General features: G+C 32.9%; 3 protein-coding genes and 1 pseudogene across 7 annotated transcripts; 1 reads left to right on the top strand and 3 right to left on the bottom strand.

Moving 5' to 3' along the window:
* Positions 282-2,021, bottom strand: LOC109351687 (receptor-like serine/threonine-protein kinase NCRK). The gene is made up of 3 exons (XM_019593245.1): positions 1,669-2,021; positions 1,265-1,561; positions 282-966 (listed from the first exon to the last, which is right to left on the bottom strand). Exons 1-3 carry the CDS (start codon positions 1,690-1,692, stop codon positions 895-897), a joined length of 393 nt encoding a protein of 130 aa, XP_019448790.1. The 5' UTR covers positions 1,693-2,021; the 3' UTR covers positions 282-894.
* Positions 1,951-3,432, top strand: LOC109352832 (annotated as a pseudogene).
* Positions 6,572-12,309, bottom strand: LOC109351685 (BEL1-like homeodomain protein 8). 4 transcript variants are annotated; one of them, XM_019593242.1, is made up of 6 exons: positions 12,152-12,309; positions 10,977-11,398; positions 10,151-10,937; positions 7,956-8,368; positions 7,785-7,845; positions 6,573-7,077 (listed from the first exon to the last, which is right to left on the bottom strand). In XM_019593242.1, the coding sequence occupies exons 2-6, from the start codon at positions 11,369-11,371 to the stop codon at positions 6,631-6,633; spliced, it is 2,103 nt and encodes a 700-aa protein (XP_019448787.1). In that variant the 5' UTR covers positions 11,372-11,398; positions 12,152-12,309; the 3' UTR covers positions 6,573-6,630. The 4 variants fall into 4 exon arrangements, with proteins under 4 accessions (XP_019448785.1, XP_019448784.1, XP_019448786.1 ...); XM_019593240.1 differs by having other exon boundaries at positions 6,572-7,077; positions 10,151-11,400; positions 12,148-12,309; XM_019593239.1 differs by having other exon boundaries at positions 6,572-7,077; positions 10,151-11,398.
* Positions 17,415-22,130, bottom strand: LOC109351686. Of its 2 annotated transcripts, none has more exons than XM_019593243.1 (10): positions 21,754-22,130; positions 21,299-21,352; positions 20,563-20,679; positions 19,952-20,404; positions 18,995-19,437; positions 18,785-18,884; positions 18,550-18,609; positions 18,147-18,233; positions 17,910-18,032; positions 17,415-17,818 (listed from the first exon to the last, which is right to left on the bottom strand). In XM_019593243.1, exons 1-10 carry the CDS (start codon positions 22,090-22,092, stop codon positions 17,510-17,512), a joined length of 2,085 nt encoding a protein of 694 aa, XP_019448788.1. In that variant the 5' UTR covers positions 22,093-22,130; the 3' UTR covers positions 17,415-17,509. The 2 variants fall into 2 exon arrangements, with proteins under 2 accessions (XP_019448788.1, XP_019448789.1); XM_019593244.1 differs by having other exon boundaries at positions 17,910-18,011; positions 21,754-22,106.

Below are 22,458 nucleotides of genomic sequence, written 5' to 3'. Positions count from 1 at the left end.
ATACAAGGTAAGCTGCTTCTGGCAAGAATTAGAGTCAAATGCCAAATGTTATATAATTTGTGATACTAGCTAGCTACGAAATGACTTGAGTGCTTGGCAAAACAGAAACTAAATACAGCTTTTCTAATGTTGCAGGAATGACATGTCCATGTGACATTCAACAATGTCAAAAGTTGATATATTCTCATTTTCTTCTTCCTTTAAAGCAATCAAGCATCAAACTTTCAGGAACAACAATTGGAGGGCCAATCACCAAATGTTCTCTAAATTATGATACTTACCACAGAATGAATGCTGAATCCAGAGCAAGCTAATAACAAAAGCAAAAACAAATTTGAGCTCCAGCTACATTTATTCCAACCCATACAGTACAAGTAAAAGAAATGAAACTATTTAGTGCTATGCAAATCCTTGTGAAAGAATCTTCCAGATGTTATGAAGCTATGTCAGTACTTGAGTGTCCATATCCTTTCTTAGTTGAGTTCATTAAGTTAGCTATGCAAAAATTCATACCGCAGCAGGTAGTTTATCAAATAAACCCAACTAATTCAAGATAGTAAATGGAAGATGAGATACATTAAAAGAAAGTACAAGACAAGATGCCTAAAACAAAGGAGTCTGAGCTATTATAAGCCAAGATCCTCATGCAAAATTATGTCATAGTATAAGCATCAAGTTGAACACATCTACAAATGTAAATTCCGGTTAATATTATGACGGTAGTTTAAAATACCAATATAACAAGGCTTTCTTCTTTGCCCGTAGGTTTATGGATGGGATGACGACCACCGATAAGCTCAAGAAGAACCACCCAAAACTGAAGACATCTGACTCAAGAGAGGCTCTCCCAACAATAGCATACTCAGGTGCGAAATAGCCAAATGTTCCCTGCATTCATGCTGGAGAATTTGAACAGCTGGGGAGGTAATCAGATCTCAAGCTTTTGGCCATACCAAGATCAATTATCTGTAAGTTGATTATTTGAAAAGAAAGTATACCTTATTATTATGAGTACAACCATAACCTATGGTATAATAATTAACTTTATTTAAACAAAAACCAGCAGATTCCTAACTTGGTGGCCGGAAAGGTGTTAAAAGAATTTTAGTTCAAAACCACCACTAGCTAGCATTAGCTTTTAGCTATCTTATTGGCGCCATATTATTAACCAAGCTCACATAGATACCTATATGCATATCCAGTCCTATTCTACTCTAAACTAATTTCCATTTGTTACTTCCCTCCAGAAAAACAAGACTCATACTTTTGCTTGCCAATTTCCATCCAGAATAATGTTTGATGATTTGACATCTCTGTGAAGAATTTTTGGAGCAGCTGCTTCATGGAGATATTCCAAGCCCCTTGCAGCTCCTATTGCAATTGCAACACGAGTAGACCAATCCAAATTTTGTCCAGAAACTCCATCCAAACAGCCCCTCAAATTCCCATTAATTATGTACTGAAATACTAGTAACCTCTGAACAAGCCTTCCTTTTAATTCTGAGCAGTATCCAAGCAAAGGTACCAAATGACAATGATGGAGTCTAGAGAATTGTTCAATCTGCGCAGCAATAATTTTTTAAGGTTATCTTTTCTATAGACACTATGGAACATTATATTGCATAGCATGACCAACCAAATAATACAGATGGCGAAACATTTAGTAACCTCTTTGAAAAATTTAGACTGCATCCAGCCCTCCTTGATCTTTTAGTCGCTTAACTGCCACATCATTACCATCTTCCAGACGACCACGGTATACATAACTACTTCCACCGAGTCCAATTAGGTTGGATGCTGAAAAGCTTTCAGTGGCATTCTCTAGTTCTTCAAACGAAAATTGAATAATACTTCCATGAAAAGTTTCTTTTTGGCTCCCAAATATAAAAGAGGCTTTCGGAAAGCATCCTACATAAAAAGCAGAAAATGATAATTAAGAACTAATGAATAATGGCAAGTTAACAGAAATATTTTACAGTTTGCACATGCGATCAGACAGGTTGGAAAAATAATAAACACTTAATAAATTAAAATCAAGGAACAGTGAACAAAACATCATCTTGCCTGTAATATGGAAAATAGGAGAATTTGTGATTGAATAGGACATTTGTCTCTTTGGTAGACATAAATTATAACCGAGGCCAGAGGCACAATGGTTGTGCACAAAACACATGTTAATATAATAATTACAACAGTTCTGCTGGAAATGTGTTTCTTTGAGCCTAGTGACATGCTGACAGTTCTGCCAGAATTTACAGACCATTTGACACAAACTGAAGCATCATTCAGGCTAGCATGAAGCAGCATCAATCATGGAAAACATCTTGAAGTGCTTTATGTTAAAGCAGCACACGAGTTACATGAGATAGACCCTGTCCAAAAGCATAAGCAAGATAGAAATGCTCTTCAAACTTCACCACAATGGTTAGGTCCTCAAATTGAAATTATTCGATCAACAACAACAAAATCCAACAAAAGGGAGATAAACTAGGCGAATGACAACCCTTAGATTGATGTGTCAAGGAACAAGGCAAAAAAGACCCCCAACAAATATCATGGGAAATCACCATAGTATTTAGCAACCCATAAAGTATTAATAAAATATTTGGCAATCCTAAGCAAATTCCAAGGTACTCACTACTATAGGAGTTTCAGTGGACAATACAAGATTAGCATTGGCTCATTTGGCTGCAATGGGAAAACTCATTTTTGCTCAGGATGTCTGAGCTGGTTAATATGCTTTCTACAATAACGGGCTTCCTTCAAATCTCTCCGGTGGGTCGCTGTCCGAGTTTGGATTATGGATTCATTGGCAGTGAGATACCAAGCTTCATATTGTTCTGAGCTTCAGTGTCTAGTAAACCCTGTTACAACTCATGTGCAAAGTGCAGAACAACACAACCACGATGTGAACCCATTAGGCCTAAGCTAGAAAAACAGCTGAAGCTGTAAACATATTGAACTTATGTCTGCAACTTACCTCATCGCTGTTTGCCAAGCTATAGATTTGAGGCACTTAGAAGAGAATTTAAAGAATACAGGTAATATTGTCGTGAGCCAAGCAGCTAAAAAGGTCTTGATTCTAGGCATCAACAGAGAACTTCATCCCCTTGAGATTTACTCAAAGTGATTGACCGTGACTCTACGAGTGTGTTTTTGCCTACATTGACGACCCTTGTGATGCTACATATCCACTTTCGCAAAAACTAAGGCAAGTGCTTCTTGGACATGTATTGCTGAGTAATGATGCTTTGAACTTGCTGAAGATTAGTGCTTTTGAGGTGGTACATATTCTAAGAGCTACTTGTAGCGTAGGAGATTAACAGGACTAGCTGAAGGTGCACAGGAAGATGGGCCAGAAACTAGAGAGGGACAAGTAGCAACTTGCAGTCTTGAAAGGTGACATAATTGTTGTGCAGAACTTGCACCTGAGAAAAAGATTGTGAATAAAAAGGAAAAACAGAAAAGGCAGAGTAGAATATAAAAAGGATGGTATGAAAATATAGTAACACAAAATTACCCATTTAAAAAACAAACACATTACCTTCTCCTGATGTTTACAAAAATATAAACAACCAACCTTAAAAAGCAACTGCAGCATAGAAAATGCTTTCGTAACTATGTTACTGCCATGCTATGTTTACTTGAATGCTTGATTTCCAATGCCCTCCACATCCCACACCAAAAGATCATTTTATCATGTTGTCCCCCATTTACGTGATAAAATATGAAAAGTACATAAATAATAGAACCACAATACAGTCACAGGGCAGGTTTAATGATTCAGTAGAAACTTATTCAGTCAAAAAGAATAAGAAGAAATACATGGCAAGAAATTACCACCATTACCTAATGTAGCATAATTGGAAGGGAACTGAAGTGAGATTAGGTTTTTCTTATTATATGCAATCAGGACTACAAAAGCAATATACCTTGCTGCACCAGATGCTCAAACTTCCAGACATTCAGTGTATTCAAATGGAACAAAATTAATTGATCAGTGGCAAAAAACAACAAAATAATCTGGTATATAAATTGGACTCTTGTCAATGATAAAGGACCAGGGTAGAAAAAACTAACTGTAAAACTTAAGAAAAGGGAAATAAACTGCATACAGAGGGAGACAAAGAAATTCACAAAGCTTTTCTGTCCCTATGTTGTTTCCTTACTTCATCATTGCTACTTTGAGGTCTCAATACATTTGATCAAACAAACAAATTCAATAAGAGATGCAATTCACATTGAATAAATTACCAATGAGTGTCAACCCGGGGCAGCAGGGTGGATACCTCTTGAAAGTGAAATAAAGTTTTTGATATGTCACACCAAAGTAATAGGTGGCATGTCTAATTGGAACATCAAATACAAACACTATAAGAACACATCAAAATCAATTCATTAGAATATTGGACCTTATTAATTTTACTTTTGACTCTCTTGTTTCCAAATTTTGAGGAGTCTTTGCCGTTAGCAGTAAAGATGAAGAAGCAACACCTGGTTCAGGAGAGATTAAACCTCAAGTACATGACGGAATAGATGAGATCAAGAACAACAACAAGGTAATAAAAAAGACTTAATCTTGGTGGTGGAGTTGTTTCTTCTTTGTGTGGTGGTTTTCTTGGCTTTTTGTTGATTTCAGCTTTTGTTGACTTAATCTTGATAGTTTTAGTTTCTTTGTTTGGTTTTGTTGTTTTTGTTATGTTGTTATGGTGGCAGTTCTTGTTTATCTTTGTTGGTTGTTCTTTCTTTCTGTGGAGTTGTTTTGTCTCTATTCTTTGAGAATTCTTAATAAAATGTTATACTTATATAGTAGAGAATAATAGCATTACCAACAACACAGAAAAGTGACACCACTTTGTTGAAATCAATTAGTAAAAACAATTGAAAGATTAAAACTGAAAAGGATGAAAGAGAAGGAAAATAAAAGAAGTCGGAATAACCCACAAAAGAACTAAATCATCAATTGCCTAAATTGCTGAAGGAAGAGAATGGAGATGGAGAAAGACAAAATTGAGAGAGAGAGATGAAATGCCACAAATTCAACTTTATTCTCTCTCACTCTCTCACTCTTAGTATTACTATTACTGTCGGAACCGTTAGCTACAGAAACAATATATAAAGGCGTAAATATGGCGTAAAGGTCACGCGCAAATGGATCGGCCCAAAACCTCATATACTTTTATTGTAAATATTTATTCGCTATTACATAAGGCCCAATAAAAACAATAAAAGATAGTTTAACCATTGCTTGGCCCAGATTTAAAACGGTTGCCAGCTAGATTGTGTAAATTTTATTTCTCAAATTCGAATAAGTATCCGATGATATAATGAGATATGTTATCTTCTACTACCACCACTAAAATTATGACATGTGTCAAATTTAATTATTTTTTACAAAAATATTTTTAAAACAAAACAGTACACATGTCATACTTTTACTAACATGAGGAAATAAGTTATCTCCTGATATGATTCTTCTTTATATTTTTCTTAATTTTTGAAAATATGAGAACAAAATAGAACAAGGTAACATGATAGTTATATCTGAAACGAGTTGAAACAGAGTTCAGCTTGGTTCAGTTCGATAAGGATTAATTCACTTCAAAACTTAGACTCAAGTTCGATACGAGTTATTTTTTAGCTCGAATTCGGTTCGGTTAAAGTTCACAAACCATTCAGTTCAGTTCGAATGGTTCATTTGGACAACTCAAATAATTAATTAAAATTTGAAAAAATACTTCAAAATGTTATATATATATATATAATCTTTTATATATATATATAATAACAATAAATATAAAAAAATAATGTATGAGTCATAATAAACATAAAATAGTTTATATATATATATATAAGTAAATAATTAATTAAATATATATATATAGGTAGTTCGTGAACCTAACGAGTCGAACTATATTCATATCAAGTTCGGTTCGTTTATTTAACAAGATCGATTTATAGTTCAAGTTCAGCTCATTTTGTTCATGAACCAAGTTTATCGAGTTAAATAATAAATCGAGTTTTGAACAAATACCAAGTTGGTTCGGTTCATTGTCGCCCCTAATTATATTTGCTTATCAAATTTTGGATTACAATAACATAAAACAAACTTTTCTATCATAACCACCAAAGTGCGATAAGAAATTTGTTTAAAACATTGTGTTTTTCTCTATAGGAATTGCTTAATGGTCTAGTCCAAAACTAATAGCAATTGAAGTTTATATCCTTCATTGATTTTAAGCATAAACTCTCGTACCTCATTTCCACACTTTATTCTTAAATGAAATTCACATTTTAATTTGCCATTTTTCATACTTCCAATTAAGTAATTTAGCTATTTTATATTTTTATGAAGGAACCATCAATTTTTCTAAAATAAACTTTACAATCTTCTATTTTATGCTACTCACCCATTAGAACACTATTATAACCAGTAAGAGCACATCACTTATATAAGCGTCAATACTTAAGTTTAAGAAGAGCAAATGGGATGATATCTATTCTTGTTATTATAGAAGAGAAGTTCAAACTTTCAAAGCTGGAAGGTTAGGCACTTAATTTAAATAAAGATAAAATTACACACTATCCACTCTCCCTTCCCTTAAATAATATCATGATTATATGTATGAATCAACCCACAAAATCATGGATCATGTGCCCTCCAAAATGACCCCTAAGTTGCTGCTCCTGCTCCTGCTGTAACTGTTGCTGTTGGTGCTGCACACCTTCAACGTCATGCATCAAACCCAAAGTTAGTGACACTGATCCAAGTCCTCCACCACCATGTCGATACGGCCCACCACCATGTCGATACGGCGTAAAACCCATCAGTGTTCCTTCCATGCTTGATGCCATCTCAAATTTAGACCGTTTCTCTAGATTCCCATGTTCGTCATTTGAATAACCCCTTTCTCCAAACTTGCGGCTGCTGCTACCTTCGGAAACACAAGATGTTCCCTCATTTTTACTAGGATTATTGTTGGCACCTGTTGTCGTGCCTTTTGTTTCAAGATTGTGTATTTCCTCAACCATTGGCTTCCACACACGAACTCGTGCATTGATAAACCAATTTGATACCTGCCATTTAATAAGTACAATGGTTATTCCAGAAGTTAAAGAAAGATTAAGTTGATACATATTTTGTAAAATCAACAACTTAACAAATTCTTATGACAGTAACTTCAAGGACTAAAATCAAAGAGGAGTATAATATCACAATCCAAAAGTTAATTTAATTTACACAATGAATTTTTCTACAACCAGCCTTAGTCTTATCAAGTAGGGTCGGCTAACGCCACAATATTTCGATCTTCATTGATAAAATATTGATCTCTAAATCATCTTAAACGTTTCACTTATAGTTTTCCTTGCTCTCCGTCTACCTCACTAACTCTATTTGATCTACTCTTTGTACCGTGGAATGGTCTCCTCCAAACAAGCCCAAAACACTTGGACAATTTTATCATATATTTTACGATATGAGTTATCCAAACTTTCTGCATTCAACCCGAATTCTATATCGATCAATGTGTCAACTCATTCAATGTAGCATTGACATATATGGTACATTAAGTTTATTAAGAATTGTTACATTTTACCACCTAACTTTTAGTTTCATAGCTATGCAGTAAAATTTTGGGTTAGAAATATGTACCTAAATAATTGGCCTACGGAATGGACCCACTTAGAAGTCACCACAAGAGAATGTCACATACAAATTCCATCAAGTAAATAGAAAAAGGAGTATAGACATGATAATGAAATCAAAAGGAGTAGACCCCCACCTGGTTTCGTGAGAGACCTGTTTGAGAAGCCAACATGTGTTTATCAGTGTCTGAGGGGTACCTGAAAAGAAAATTGAACAGCAAAAGAAAACCAAATATTCATGATTTCATGATTTCAAACAGAATATTCATGATTTCAAACTATTCGGGTCACAAAGCCAGAGGGCATACGGATGAAGAAAATGCTCAAACAACCAAGCTTTAAGTATTGTCACTGCACGATCCGGTAAGCCTCTCTGTGGCCTCCACAAGTGTTGTTGTGATTCAACAATGTCCATGTTACTTCCACCAGATTTGTTCTTTTGAGAGCTTTGGTCCATGCACCTTAGTCTTGCAATGTTAGTGTCAAATTTACCGCTACTAGTAGTGGTACTAGTGGTTGGTATGGATGAATCCTCTCCCAAGACTTCACATACAAGCTTGACCTGGTTTGAGATACCATTTTTAAGGCATTTGAAATGTCTTGATACTGATTTGAGAGCCAAGGAGATGTAAGGGGTAGCAGAACTAAGACCCGCGACTGATTCGAAGGATGAAACCACCATTTGCATTTGTTGATGATATTGCCTGTACCTCCTTGTAACCTTATTATGGACCAATGCAAAGCATTTGCATAAATCATAACTAGGATTAGTATCAGCCATAGAATTCTATAATCCAGACCAATAAATATTTGAACTTATTACATGAGAAATTCATCAAAATTTCATAATCATTTGTTGAAAGAAGAAGATTGATATTACTCAAGGCACACTACAAGAGTATGCTATCCTACTTATACTAGAGCTAATTATTTAAGGATTAGCAAGCATTATAATGTAAAACAATTGTGTGTAAGGCATAATAACAAGATACTTGTATATTGTTATAACAACCACAATTATTTTGGTAAAAAGATCACAATCATGCTGAGGTAGATGACAGAAACTAACCACTAATAATTATTAGAGTTTTGGAAGTTTTTATAAACCAGCAACTTATGCAAGTTGGCAGCTATCAGGTAGGGCATTTCTTCAAACTTTTTCTCGAGTTTTGAACAAACAAATTATTGAACTTTTGAAAAAAGTGGAATGTACACAGTTTAAAGGTAAAAAAACAGCAACACTATCACTCTTTCATAACCTATTATATCTCCTTATTCATCAGCTAAATCAAAATCCTGCTCAATGTTCATGATATGCATAGATTGATTCAATTAAATGAGGCAAATCAGATTTTCTTAGAAATCACAAATATTCTGTCAAGAGTACCAAAGTGTTACCTAAGAAAAAGAGAAGCATGAGATGGAATATATATATATGAACTTTACATTGAAAAAGTATGACCAGAATAACATAAAATGGATGATGTGCAGTCTAATTAGAACATCAAATACAGACACTATAAGAACACATCAAAACCAATTCATTCGAAAAATTGGACCATATCAATTTTACTTTTGACTCTCTTGTTTCCAAATTTTGAGGAGTCTTTGGGTTTAGTAGTAAAGATGAAGTAACACCTCGTTCAGAGGAGATTAAACCTCAAGTATGATAGTGAAAGTTGAAAAAAGAATGGAATAGATGAGATCAACAACAACCAAACATATACAAGATAATAAAAAAAAGACTTGATCTTGGCGCTGGAGTTGTTTCTTCTTTGTGTGGTGGTGGTTTTCTTGGCTTTTATTGATTTTAGCTTTGGTAGCTGGGTTTCGTTTCTAGGTTTGGTTTTGTTGTTTTTATTATTTCGTTATGGTGGCAGTTCTTGTTTTTTTTCTTCGGTGGTTGTTCTTTAAGTGGAGTTGTTTTCTCTCTTGCTCTTCTTTGATCTTTCTTGTCTTGCCAACAATGATAGTTTTCTTAATAAAATCTGTTTTACTTATAAAAAGGCTTGATTTGACTAGAGAGAGCCTAGGTAATGAAAACCGAACATCCCATTACAATTTTACCATTTACCAAAAACTCAAAGGGTAGAGAATAATAGCATTACCAACATCCCAAAAGTCATACAATGTGATGATATTATTAATCCATTTGCCCTTTATTTTTCACATGAGATTAGAACTATAACCATAGCAAACATAATAAAAAGCATACAACAATAACACCTTTTTATCAAAGTACATATTCAAAATATACAGGAAATGATGCAATTTGGTGTTCCACATATTCTCTATATGTCAAAACAAATTGTATCTTGGCAAAGAAGAGCGACCAAAGTTTACTGACACCAAACCAATGACTACTTGTTGCACACGGTAGTGTTAAAGTACCTGGTCTTTTTTATCATGTTACAAACAGTAATTTCCAATCACCATGCCAAAAACATACAAGACGCATAAAAGTAAAATCATAAAACAAGTTAAAAGGTTCATGAAAACCAACCTCCTCTTGCATGAACAGTAGATTTGCCTTATTCATTTGGCACTCCGGCCGAGAAGAAATACAGAAGCTCCTCAAGGCTCCACCATCAGCAGCAGTATCTTCGTTTGAATTATAGAACAAGGTAAAGGATGAAGCACCTGAAATGCCACGTTTTTCAGCAACCCAATTTTCATCAACATCAGCAGAAGTAGAAGCACTGAGTCCTCGGCATCGTGAGCAAAGTTGATCTAAAAGCTCTTGGCAAGGCTTCAAGAACCTTGAACACTTGAGAATGGTAGCATATCCAGTGAAAGGGCCAAGAGGACCAATATTTCTATGAGTAGTATTGTTTGAAGGTATTCCCATAGGGATAGACTCTTGAAATGATTTCACATGCTTTGAAACGCCACTTAGTGACTGAGTGTCGAATTCAAACTGAGAACAAGGGTTAGATAGTGAATTTGATGAGAGTGATAAGGACAACCCTTGAGGATTTTTGGAATCACTGAACACATTCCTGCCGTGTTTCTGTTGCTGTTGTTGTTGTCCATTGATCATCTTGTCATTGAAACTATTTTGATTAGTCCACATATTTGCTTGATTTGCATAGCTTTGGTGATAAAGTACAGACTCACTAGCATTCCCTCCCAAAATGCCTTGATTTTCTTGAAGTGAAGCCATTTCTGAGGTGTTACCACTGATAGAAGAAGACTTAAATATGTCTTGCAAAGAATTCTGATACAGTGAAGGCGAAGAAGACTGTGCATCCGTGACTACAATATTAGTATTACAGCTAGGCTTGTGATCATAGTGCTTCTGGTGTGTAGACATATTATTGTTGAGCTCAAAGGGCAGAATAGAGTTGAGATTATTGCTTTGGTTAGCCACAGAAGAAGAAGTGCTTCCATGATTTACCATCCAATTACCACACTGTTGTTTTGGGGAAGAATGAATAATGGTGGATGATGAATGGGGAAATGAAGCATATTGATGAGGAGGAATCACTTCAGATGAATAAAGAGGTGCCTCATCAAGAATGTTGGCGTTTCTAACATTATTATTAATATCCCGAGCTTGAAGGAGATCCAAGTTGAACTCTGGGTGCAAAGATAAATACTGTTCAAGATTGTTGGGGAACTCTTGTTGTAGATGTTGATGCTGAGAACTACTAGTCTCGTGGATTCTCAACTTATCACGTCTTAGTTGTTGTGCAACATGCAATTCAGGCCTTAAGCTGCTCATTCCAACCAAGTTCAGATATTCAGAAACCTATAAATTCATATATAGGATAAATGTCACAAACCCAGTATTGAATATAAATCTATGAACATAATTTCGACCCAACAGAGAAAAAAACAAAAAATAACTTACAAAAAATTACAAGTGATGAAAAAGGAAAACTGTGAGTAAAAGAAAGTAATGTAGAGAGAAATTAGAATCCAGCTTGAAAAGAAGTTGCAGTTAGAAGAGAGTTATAGAGGGTGGTTTATTTGGTACCTTGTATTAATCTACCGGTGTTGTTCTACGATTTATTATTATTTGTGTAGAGGGTAAGCCTTATTTACAAAGCGCCGAAAGCATCAATAATTCTCTCCTCCCTCACGCACCTAGCTAGCTTCCAGTATCAAACTATTCCAACCACCACCAAACCAAACAGTGCAACTTCCCATTCTATGTATGTGTCGGTAAGATTAATGAACATGAAACCTACAACAAACCACTAAAACAAACAAATTAAGAACAAGTTTAAGTAGTTCTCATCACATGACATACAACGTCTCATTAAACCCTAGCTGTTGATATGAATGATCTCCAACCACTCCATAAATAATGGATCTACCTAGAAACTTTGCTGGTTCTTAAAAACACCTTGATATGCATATATACGATAAAAAACACAGAAAGAACAAGGACTATATCTGCGTTGCATTAATTTACTGGATGGAAAAAAACTACACATAAAATACCTAGCTAGCAAGAAAAATGATGTTGAGTAAATTTGTTTTTGTTTTTGGCTATTACCTTAGATGCGTGATGGGGAAAATAAGTTATGGGGTGTGGTTTTTGGTTAAGGTAGTGTAGTGTAGTGTAGTGTAGTGCAGATTCTGGTAGGATTGAAAGTTGAAATGGAAGTGAAGGTGAAGAAGTAGCAGATAGCAATGTGCTACAATGATTGCTAAAACGATTATGACCCGTTACCTTTAACGTCTAAACTAACGTAAGTCCATATTTCTCTTTTTTGGTACTTTTTTAGTTTTTGTGTGACTCTCCTAATGAGTGAAAGTATTTCTCATGTATATCATCTGTCCCAATATTTAGTGTCTTATATTAATTCTAATTTTATTTCATTGCATATCTTATATTTTATTTTTTGAAGAATCCAGTAAATTTCTTCATTTTTTTTTACCTAGCGAAACTGTGGACGAAACTCATGTTGATACACCAAGCTGAAAATGATATTTGAAAAAATAAGTAATTATCAAAATATAAAAATAGACTCCTTTGAAATGAATAAAATATATATATCTTAAAATAAATAGAAAATAAGAGTGTATCTAATCTTAATTAGCTAGCACCATATACCTTAATTAGGATTTAATATATATACTATGTCAGAGTAAATATTTTTTACACTGTCAGCAAATCTTCAACCATTCATATTTTAATTATTATTAACTCTTAAATAAAAGTAATACAAATTAATAATGAATAATATATCAACAATGTTACAAAACTTTGATATTAATGGTGCATACATTTTAAACTATCTTAATTACTTACTTTATTTAAAAAGCTTACTTTATTTAAAAAGCTTATTATTATTGCTGACTGTTGAGTGTTGCCCTTGATATGATTTTGTTCATAATTTATATATTTTACCATGGCCAAAAATTAAACATAATAGTTAGATAATCAACCATTAGAACCGAAGATAAAGAGTTGAAAATGTAAATAAAACACTGAGAATCTAAATCTATTACCTCTCAATAAATTTAAGAGAATAATATATGTACACTATTATTATTGTGAGAGTTTAAAATTTATGCAAGACAATGTAAATTTTTTTATATTGTTAGTTCATCATCAACAGTTGATTTATATTACTTTTGTTTGAGAGTTAATAATAATTAACAGATGAACGATAAATAATTTGCTCACAATGTCATTTATATTATTAGTGTATATATATTAAATCCTTATTGTAAATAATTATACATAATCAATACTTTATTCATAATTCATTTGTATTATGTTTTAATAATTTGATGATTTTTAAATATGAATAATAAATAATACGATAATAGTATATAAAACTTATAAATTTATACATTCATACATTTTTCTCTAAATTTAATAGTTAACAGTAAAATTTAGCACCTTATTATCACATACACGACTTTTGTTGGGAGAAAAAACAAGCAGAGAGAAATAAGTGAGAATGAGAGAAAAAGATGAAAATAAAGTGGATTTTAGTGTTGTATAGGAAAAAAATTGATTTTTGTCCTATGCTTTTCATTAGGATAAGGATCTGTTGTCCCAAATTATATTTCAAATCATGTTAAAGATCAATGAAAATATTTAATGTCAATTAAAAAAACTAAATATTCATTACTTTTTATTTTTTGTTTCAATATTATTGGTACATGACATAATTTGAGATACAGTTTGAGACAATAGATCTAGTTCCCTCTTCCCCTCCCATTTTCTCCTCATAGGAGGAGAAAGAGATTTTGTGGAGCCCCTCATTTTTTATCTCTTCTCTCAAACTCTCTCTAAAATCAAATAAAAGAAAGATGACATTTCTCCTCAACTTTTCTCTTCTATTTCAACCTTCCAAATGAAGGGCTAAGGTTAAAACTAATTAATCTCACATGATATGAAATCAGTTACTCAATTTTTTCATTAATTTTTAGAACATTGAGACTTTTGTTTTGACACTTGAAAGAATTTTATTATTCATTATCATGTGTTGTTGCTTCGGCCATACACATATATCTTGCTTTCCCAAGAGCACGAAATGAATAAATATGATTGGACTTGTATTGGAATTCAAAAGATAGTGAAGACAAAACCGGATTTCCCAAAACTGAGTAAATTAAATGATCCCAATACTTACTGAAGCAACATAAGATCCCCATATTTCACATTTTTCTCCTTTTCTTTTTAGAAATTGGTGTTTTTGGGTTGAAAATCCACTTTCCTTCATTTTTATCGGCATTATAAACTTCTTCATGACATAGAAAATATTGTCCAAGGAAAGATCGAAAATGTTTTCAGCAATATTTCCATTTCTCAATCTCACTACAACTTTGTGCATTGTTAATTTCACGAGAATCCACAGTACTCAAATTAACCGTTTCAATTCGTACCCAAACCATGTCATAATTCATGATTAGAAAGATTGTTTAAATGAATAAAATTTGTGACTATTAAACCTACAATGAAAAATTGGCATCATTACCATATTGGTAAAAAAATGAGTATGAAAAATAGTAATAATAAGGCATGATGAGAAGAAAAATGTAAAAAGCCCTACCCCGTCATCTCCTACTTTTTTGTAGCATGCTTCTCTAGAAACAAAGATCTAAATTGATGCAATAGTGTATTGAGATAAAACCCAAATCCTCGAATCCAATGTTTCATTAATGAATTATGATTATAATCATCATAATTATATATACTTCCATCATCCTTATTTTGAGTGTTGTGTGAGGGAATTGAATGAAATGAGTGTTGTGTGGATTTAGAGTTCATTGGAAAAGGAAGATATGATCATAACTGTGTTTAAGCAAAAGATCTGGTGCAGGTAGACAGGTTCAATGCCCCAAAACTCTCACTTCCCACATCTCTTGCTCACGTAATCTTTCCTTGCCTCGTATACCTCACTAACCCCTTCACCTTTCACATATTCTAATATCAATTTAATTAACGTCATTATGAGATAAGTGCGAAATTGACAAATATTATAATAATAATACGAATAAATTAATGCTTTATTTTTTTAAATAATAAATATAAAATAACTAAATTTGTGGTTTATTTTATTAAAATTAAAAATGATATAAAAGAGAACAAATATATTTTAGACGGCATTAAAAAACACTACAAAAGGAACATTATATTTGTTCAATAAAGTGGGCAGCTATAGGGCTTTTTCATTATAGTGAGGTCACCCTATAATATTAGGTCACTACAGAACCCTATACTTGCGGCAGCTACCATCAAAAAGCTGGAGCCACCATTAAACCATTCCAGTTCCAGACCCTGCCCTGGGTTTGTGGGCCATTGTGGCATTGCGCAAAAGGGCCCTCACTCCATATAATCAAAATTTAATGTTTCAAATCATGTCTCAGATCTTATTCATACATTACTTAAAAATTTAAACCTTCGTTATTTACTTTGTTTTTATTTTTACTTTATTATCATTGATATGAGATAAAATTTGGGACATAGTTTGAGACGATATATATTTCCTACATGTCACTGTCAACCTTTCTTTTCTTTCACTCACTCACTCACTATACTTATTTTATTCTCTCTTTTGCCACCCTGCTTTCTCTTTATTCACGCCATTGCCACTCTTGTATATTCTCTGGACTCAACGTGAAAGCTTGTCCCTTCATGATGAAGAGTGAAGTGAACACTCATCATTTAACCATTTATACTTTTCTTATGCATAATGACAAGCTCCATAACCAGGCCCTGTCCTTATATTCATTTATGGTAACCCCAAAAGTTAAAAGAGACTAAGTTAAAAACAAAAGAAGCAAGCATGCACATGGTAATTTATTTTAATCATGTTTAATTTGACTCATTATTGGACCTTTTCTTTTGACCCTTTTTCTTTCATTTCAGTATTTCATAATTAACTAAGATTCGTGTTGCCAACTTTTGAGAAGCAGCTAGATCATAAAGATGAATTTTTAATTTACTCATTTTTCATCAAGTGGTTCAAATTTAGCTATAACAAAATAGTGTTAAATTGAGTTTTTACAAGTGTTTCTTTTGTGCAGAAAGTGACAAATTGAACTGTTAAAGTATAATATGCACATGTATATAGTATAAAAAAAAGCTGTTGAACATTTCGAAAATTACAAAAGTATTGATATGAATGACGGGATGTGATTCTGATGCAGCAAAACCAGCCAATACGGTCCAAATATATATATGCTCTACATAGATATGAGATTTCACAAGAAAGTACATTGCATGATTTATGAGTTAAGTTGACCATTCATTTGTTTAATGACATGAAAACATATAAAGAAGTGGGGTCTGTCTGATATGGAACAAGTTCTGTTTTTTCTCTAGTTGTAAGCATATATACGAGAAATGCTTCGGCCACACTTGCTTGGTGCTTAATTACACAGCATCAAATGATTCAAATCAATCACATTAGTGCATTGCATGCATGTGCACTTTCCGTTATTTACCATTTGCTTTTATCTCTTTATTAATGATGAAAAGAGAATGTTGTCCCTTTTATCACAGCTGCTACAACAAATATTGGAAACATTTTTTCTTCTTCAAAATTTCCCAATATAAATATGTAAGGGTCTGTCGGTTTGATTTCTCATGTTAAAAGACTATTTTCTTGAACAAAAAATAATTAGTCAAATAGACATACTTATTGAAGAAATATTAATATTTGGATGAAGAGTGAGTTAAACCTTTAAAAAATTTACATCACCAAGAGTTTCAGACAATAAGAAGAGAAGTAGTATTATTCATAAAAATCTTACATTTGATTATTGTAGTTTATTAGAATTAGAATTTGAGTCTAGCGTATAGATAATATTGTGTTAGTTTACTATGTTAGAGATAAAATTATCTTATGTGAAAGATGTAGCTAGAAAAAAATCATCAATAATTTAATAGTCTTTTAGATTGGTACATTATGTGACAAAAAATTGGATTAAAATCTTAGTAGAGTAATTAATTTATGAGTTGATTGTTGTTTGTCTGGTCCTGCCAGATGAAACCTTCAAATTTTGTAATTATATCTCACCTTGAAGAAAAGTGACTGGGCTGTAGTGTCATTCTAAATGGCCCATTAGTGAGTACAAAAAATAATATCTTTAATAGTGCTTCTCTGCGGAATTACTAGCCCCGGCCCAGATGATGTTTTCATTTTTTTGGTCAAAATTAATGTTTTGATTAAAATGCAATAAGGTTTTATATTTTTGTGTGTGAAAGTAATCGTTGTATACCGAAATTCAAAAAAAAAAAAATAAGTTAATTCAATCGATGTGAATCATCTAAAAAGACTTGATATGCTATAAAGAATTCTCTAATTCTTTATAACCCTTGTACTTTTTCATATACCGGAAGTCTTACATGTAACTATAAACAAGAAACAAGAAACAAGAACATGTTTATTTACATTGCCAACAAGTACTGGAAATCATAGTCATAAGGTATCTTTTCAACAATGGTAGAAGCCTTGACATTACTATAGCCTCTGAAGCAATCCACCATTGATTTCCTTAGAGTCCCAGATGCAGGTAACTGATTGAATATCCATTCCACTAATGAATCTGTGTCCATTGCAAAATCATACATGTTTCTCAAAAGGAGTTCAGGGAATGCAACCCTTTTGGTACTAGTAGCCAAAATAGAAGCCTGCAAATAGTCTAGTTTTGATTTCTCTAATTCAGCTATAACACCATCACTTGTGTAGATCCTAACCTGCATAAAGTGCACATTTTTAACATCATTGTTATATTCTGCATATACATAACTTACTCATTTTCATAAATTGAAGGTAGTTATGATTTACAGCTGGTGAAGAACGAGTTCCACAGCACAGTGCAAATGTGACATTAGGATTTATAGACTCAAGTCCATAAAGTTCACGAACAACTGATTCTTTCTCATCAAACTCACCCTTCTTATGTACCACCTAAATCATGAGGCATACAATAATAACATAGTTAACTACAACTATTATTCACCTCAATTGTTTATACATACATATAAAAAGAACTAGTAGATGGAATTGACTGATCAAGTTTACCTCTTTCATATAAGTAACTCGTTTCCTTAAAATGAAATGCTCTATTTCTTGAGCATTTATCATGTGGCCTCCTACATTGAGGGTTGCCTACACAGAAAGCAATTCAATTCAATTCAACATTAAATGCTTAGAATCTGATGTAATCTTTTCTCTCCTAATCTTTTAATGACATTGTTTAAGGAATAGAAAAAGAAAGTTAGTCTTGGAAAACTAAGTCCAGCACTTGTCTAAGTCTGAAAACATTAAACAAGTTTTTTTCTTTCCTTAAACAATATCTTTAATGCACTTGTTAACATTCCCCTTTTAATTTCGGCATTAATTGTCACTGGATCTAGCAGAGTTTAAGATGCTGCAAACAGGACAACTAACATGTATATCATAATTTTTGACTTTTGTAGTGTACCTTGTTCAACAATGTAAGTAGCTTTTCTGGCGTGGATGGCACCCCATATTGGATAAATCCCTGAAATAAGTAGTAGATTAGTTATAGTCATGATCCATGTCTAAGAATTCTCATTCACCAGATTGGCCATATATAAATTGTATTCCAAAACAACTGATGAACTGATTTTAATGTAAAGAAATAAAGTTTATAAATACACACATTAAAACATGACAGAAAAGTTTTTTTTACATACATGCATGATACAAGCATTGTAAAGGTTGATCCAGAATGCTAATTTTTGTTGGTAAGTAAGGCTTTTCAAATCAACTGTCTGAAGATTGCTCGTCAAAATCCTGTACTCCAAAAGAAACTTATCATGAATTTTGTCATTGTACCATGATATTAATTGTCAGCTAGAACTTACATAGTTCTCAAATATTAATTCTCATCATTCATTCCATACCTCAACTTTCTTAATAATGGAATAGATGAAGGACTTGAGATAAACTTAGGATCCATAGAGCTGGAGGTGAATATAACCAGGTTCTTGTAAGGACCAATATCCCTTGGAATAGACTCTTCAGTATCAAAAATACCATATGGATCTTGCTGCCTTGATGATTCTCTTTGCATTACAAGGCTTAATTTTGGATTTGACACAGTATCCACTCTGAAGCTTCTTGAGCTTAAAGAAGAATGCATAGACCTTGAAACCGGACCGGACTTCTCCAATTCCATTGCTCTTGATGTTCTGAATAGTCTTACATATATGAAATTCAAGCACTTCATGATGCTCTCAGATAACTTGTTTGGTTGCCATTTCAGGTCATTCTCTTCTAACAGAAGTGGATCCAGTAGTGATCTAGTTGGAAGGTCTAAGTACATTTCCGGATTACGTTCCCTCAGCTGAAAATCGAACAATGACTGCAAATAAGCTAATTCACATAATTGGCAACAATACTTATTCCATGTGGCCTATAAGGCTTTGGTCATTTTTGCATTTTGATATGAATTTATAAAGAAATGAAATTATCTAATGATATCAATTGATTCAAGCAGCCTTCTTGTCACATAAGATTTGACTGTTGTTTATTACTACAAAATAAAAGTAAGCTTGATTTGTTTTATGAATTTTATTTTGAAAGCCATGGTAGCATCTTTGGAGCATCAAGTTAGATTTTTGTTTCCCTTTACATGAGTTGTGTACAAAACTAAACTTACATTTTCATTAAGGAAAGAGATATGATGCTTATGTATCAACTTTTGAACATTGTATATATCTATTTCTCACTTATTTTGTATATATGCATTTTGGATATACCTAAAAAAAATCAAAGTTGTCCCTATTTTGATATTCATGAAACATTATATTTAAGGAACATAAGGCTAAGTACATGATTGGTAACATAGGCCTACATACCTTAGGTGATGGATTGCGGGGGTCACACATGGGTGAGAGAGGCTTCATAATCCCATTTTTTCTTTTAAGCCTTTCTTGAAATTTCACATCTTGGAAATTAAAATTATCTTCTTTCTGTTCAGCAGAATTTGTCAAAAATCCTGTTTTGTTGTTCATGCTGAATTCATTGAGATTGTAATCACCCTTTATAGCTTTGCTTATGAAATGCAATGCTTTAGTTTCAAATGCCATCTTTTCATGAGCATTTCTGTGTATAGGACTAGGACTTGGAATTGTTGCTGTTGATAAATGATTGTTAGAATAGCTCAAATCCCCTTGGTTCCATGCTTTTGACTTTGATTCTTTGTTTACTTTTTGTTCATGTTTCAAACCAGCTTGAAGTTGGTTTATTTGGCTTTCGAGTCGCGCTATCTCATCTTCAACTACAACCAGCTCTGATAAGAGTTCTCTCATCTGCACAAATGCCATCATTAAGGGGTATAAGTTTTAATGTGCCGAATACATCTCTTTACGATATAATAAATGTACTATTTTTGAATCTTAAACATATGTTCTAAGGACACAGCACAGGTTAACATTTGCTATAAAAGTAATGTGAACATTAATATTACCTTGGGAGGAAGAAAATTAGGAATAGATATGGTTGAACCATTTGGTCTATTATGCATCATCTCCAAAATTTCATGCATCTTTTCTTCTTGGTCCAACAACTTTTGTAGCATAGATACCTGTTTATTACATCAAAAAGTCATATAATTTTGTCATTGAGTTGAAAATGTCACATGTCTTATATATCCTTGAAATGAATATGCATTTCCCAAATTTAAACTCATTAAATATATATACACTTCTATTGTCAAATTGGTTGAGTATCTCCACTAGAACACAATTATTATACTCCATAAAGTTTCCAATTTAAAGCTATGCAGTTGAGGGGTATGGTTTTCATTCACTGCTCGTCCTCTTCATCGGCATAAATAGCAAATTTCTAGTTCCAAAGTTTGTACTAATTATTGCTGTACTTTGACATGATCAAGAAATTCTTTATCAAAAGGACAGTGACACTTTTTACTTCCATCTTAATTGAATTGAAAAATAAGGTAGCCCATAAACTACTCCTATATATAAATAGCTATGCTCTACATTTCTACAATGGCCTATTGAAAAAGAATAATACACTTCATAATTTTTCATTAAGGGGACATTAAATGGCACTAAGTTAATTAGTTGTGAGTTATGACATCTTCCTTAATGAACATGAATTGCATTTTCAGCAAACATTCTATATATAGTAATTATTAATAAGTTGCAATCAACTATATAGTAACATATGATGAATCCAAATACCTCTCTTTCAAGCTCTTCTCTCTTTTGCTGTTGCCCAGTAACTTTCTTTTTTCTCTGCAAACAGAGAAAAAGATGAGGAAATGTGGTTTTCAGAAAAAGAACATACTTTTCCGGTTTCCTGAAAATGAGGAACTGAATACTAACATGTACCTTGCTTTATCTAAGAATAAAAACATAGCATGTAATAAACTAATAATCATAAGTGTTTCCCCTTCACTAAACAAACAAAAATAAAGGGTGGAAAAAAATAACAACAAACCATCCCTATCTAAAATACTTAAATATATAGCATCATGTGCCATGATATACTAGTTGGAATTGGACTGTCTTATAGTAGATTATAATATATAGAGAGTAAAACAACAACTACTATTCATGCATGGTATATACAGAGATAAAAATTATGAAGAAAAGTTATGTAATGAAGAGATGCAATGGTAATGAAATAGACTTACAATGATGTGAGAGGGAGAATGAAGTGATGAGAATTCTACTTGAGTGGCCATAGAAGAAACTCCCCAACGTGTAGAAGAAACATTAAAACAACAATGGAAAGGTGGGCTATGAGGTTCATCTTGTTCTAAGTAATGTTGGTGAGAAGAAGAAGATATTGATGATGATGAGAGAAGCTTGGGGCCAAAGAAAGAGTGGTTTTGGCGGGTTGATGTTGAAGTTGTAGCTATTGATGTTTTATGAGATTCAGAAGATGAGAAAGAGCTTTCATGAAGTTGGTTCTTCTTCAAGCATTCAGATAATATTAACCGTCTCTGTTGTTGTTGTGAGTGGGACATCATGCAGATTGAAAATTCTAAAAAGGAGACTGGTTTTTGTTATGTTGGCTTAGCTTGCAATCCTCGTATGTATTTTTTAAAGGGTTAGATAACTTTTATTATATATTTCGGGACTACCAAGAGGTGAATGATTCGATTAGTGAGAACGTCGCTTATTGAGAAGGACAACCATCTCTATCGAAAGAAATTATTTTCTTATCGACGGTAAAGAAATATCATTAGTAATAACAAAAATATATAAATTGTGTGAGACTTACTTAACCATAAATTTGATTTATCTAGTGAGTATAAGTTAAGTTAAAAGGTGGAAGATTTTTGCATAGCAGTTTTTCTTTTTTACTTTTTGTAATTACATGACCCTTAAGTAAA

This window comes from Lupinus angustifolius, chromosome LG07 (assembly GCF_001865875.1).
Source record: "Lupinus angustifolius cultivar Tanjil chromosome LG07, LupAngTanjil_v1.0, whole genome shotgun sequence".
NCBI classification, from domain to species: domain Eukaryota; kingdom Viridiplantae; phylum Streptophyta; class Magnoliopsida; order Fabales; family Fabaceae; genus Lupinus; species Lupinus angustifolius.
The sequence above is the reverse complement of the archived record's forward strand: the minus strand, read 5'-3'. Positions and strand labels throughout refer to the sequence as shown.

Excerpts from the sequence above, each read along its gene's own strand:
- LOC109351687 (XM_019593245.1), bottom strand. The coding sequence starts at position 1,692 with ATGCAGTCTAAATTTTTCAAAGAG. Across the intron at positions 1,562-1,668 it reads AGTCTAAATTTTTCAAAGAG|ATTGAACAATTCTCTAGACT; the intron begins GTTACTAAATGT and ends ATTGCTGCGCAG. Across the intron at positions 967-1,264 it reads ATGGAAATTGGCAAGCAAAA|ATAATTGATCTTGGTATGGC; the intron begins GTATGAGTCTTG and ends ATCAACTTACAG.
- LOC109351685 (XM_019593240.1), bottom strand. The coding sequence starts at position 11,371 with ATGAGCAGCTTAAGGCCTGAATTGCATGTTGCACAACAACTAAGACGT. Across the intron at positions 7,846-7,955 it reads TTTGAGCATTTTCTTCATCC|GTACCCCTCAGACACTGATA; the intron begins GTATGCCCTCTG and ends TTTTCTTTTCAG. Across the intron at positions 7,078-7,784 it reads CAGGTCTCTCACGAAACCAG|GTATCAAATTGGTTTATCAA; the intron begins GTGGGGGTCTAC and ends ATTAAATGGCAG.
- LOC109351686 (XM_019593243.1), bottom strand. The coding sequence starts at position 22,092 with ATGATGTCCCACTCACAACAACAACAGAGACGGTTAATATTATCTGAA. Across the intron at positions 18,610-18,784 it reads ACAATGCTTGTATCATGCAT|GGATTTATCCAATATGGGGT; the intron begins GTATGTAAAAAA and ends TACTTATTTCAG. Across the intron at positions 17,819-17,909 it reads GAACTCGTTCTTCACCAGCT|GTTAGGATCTACACAAGTGA; the intron begins GTAAATCATAAC and ends CACTTTATGCAG.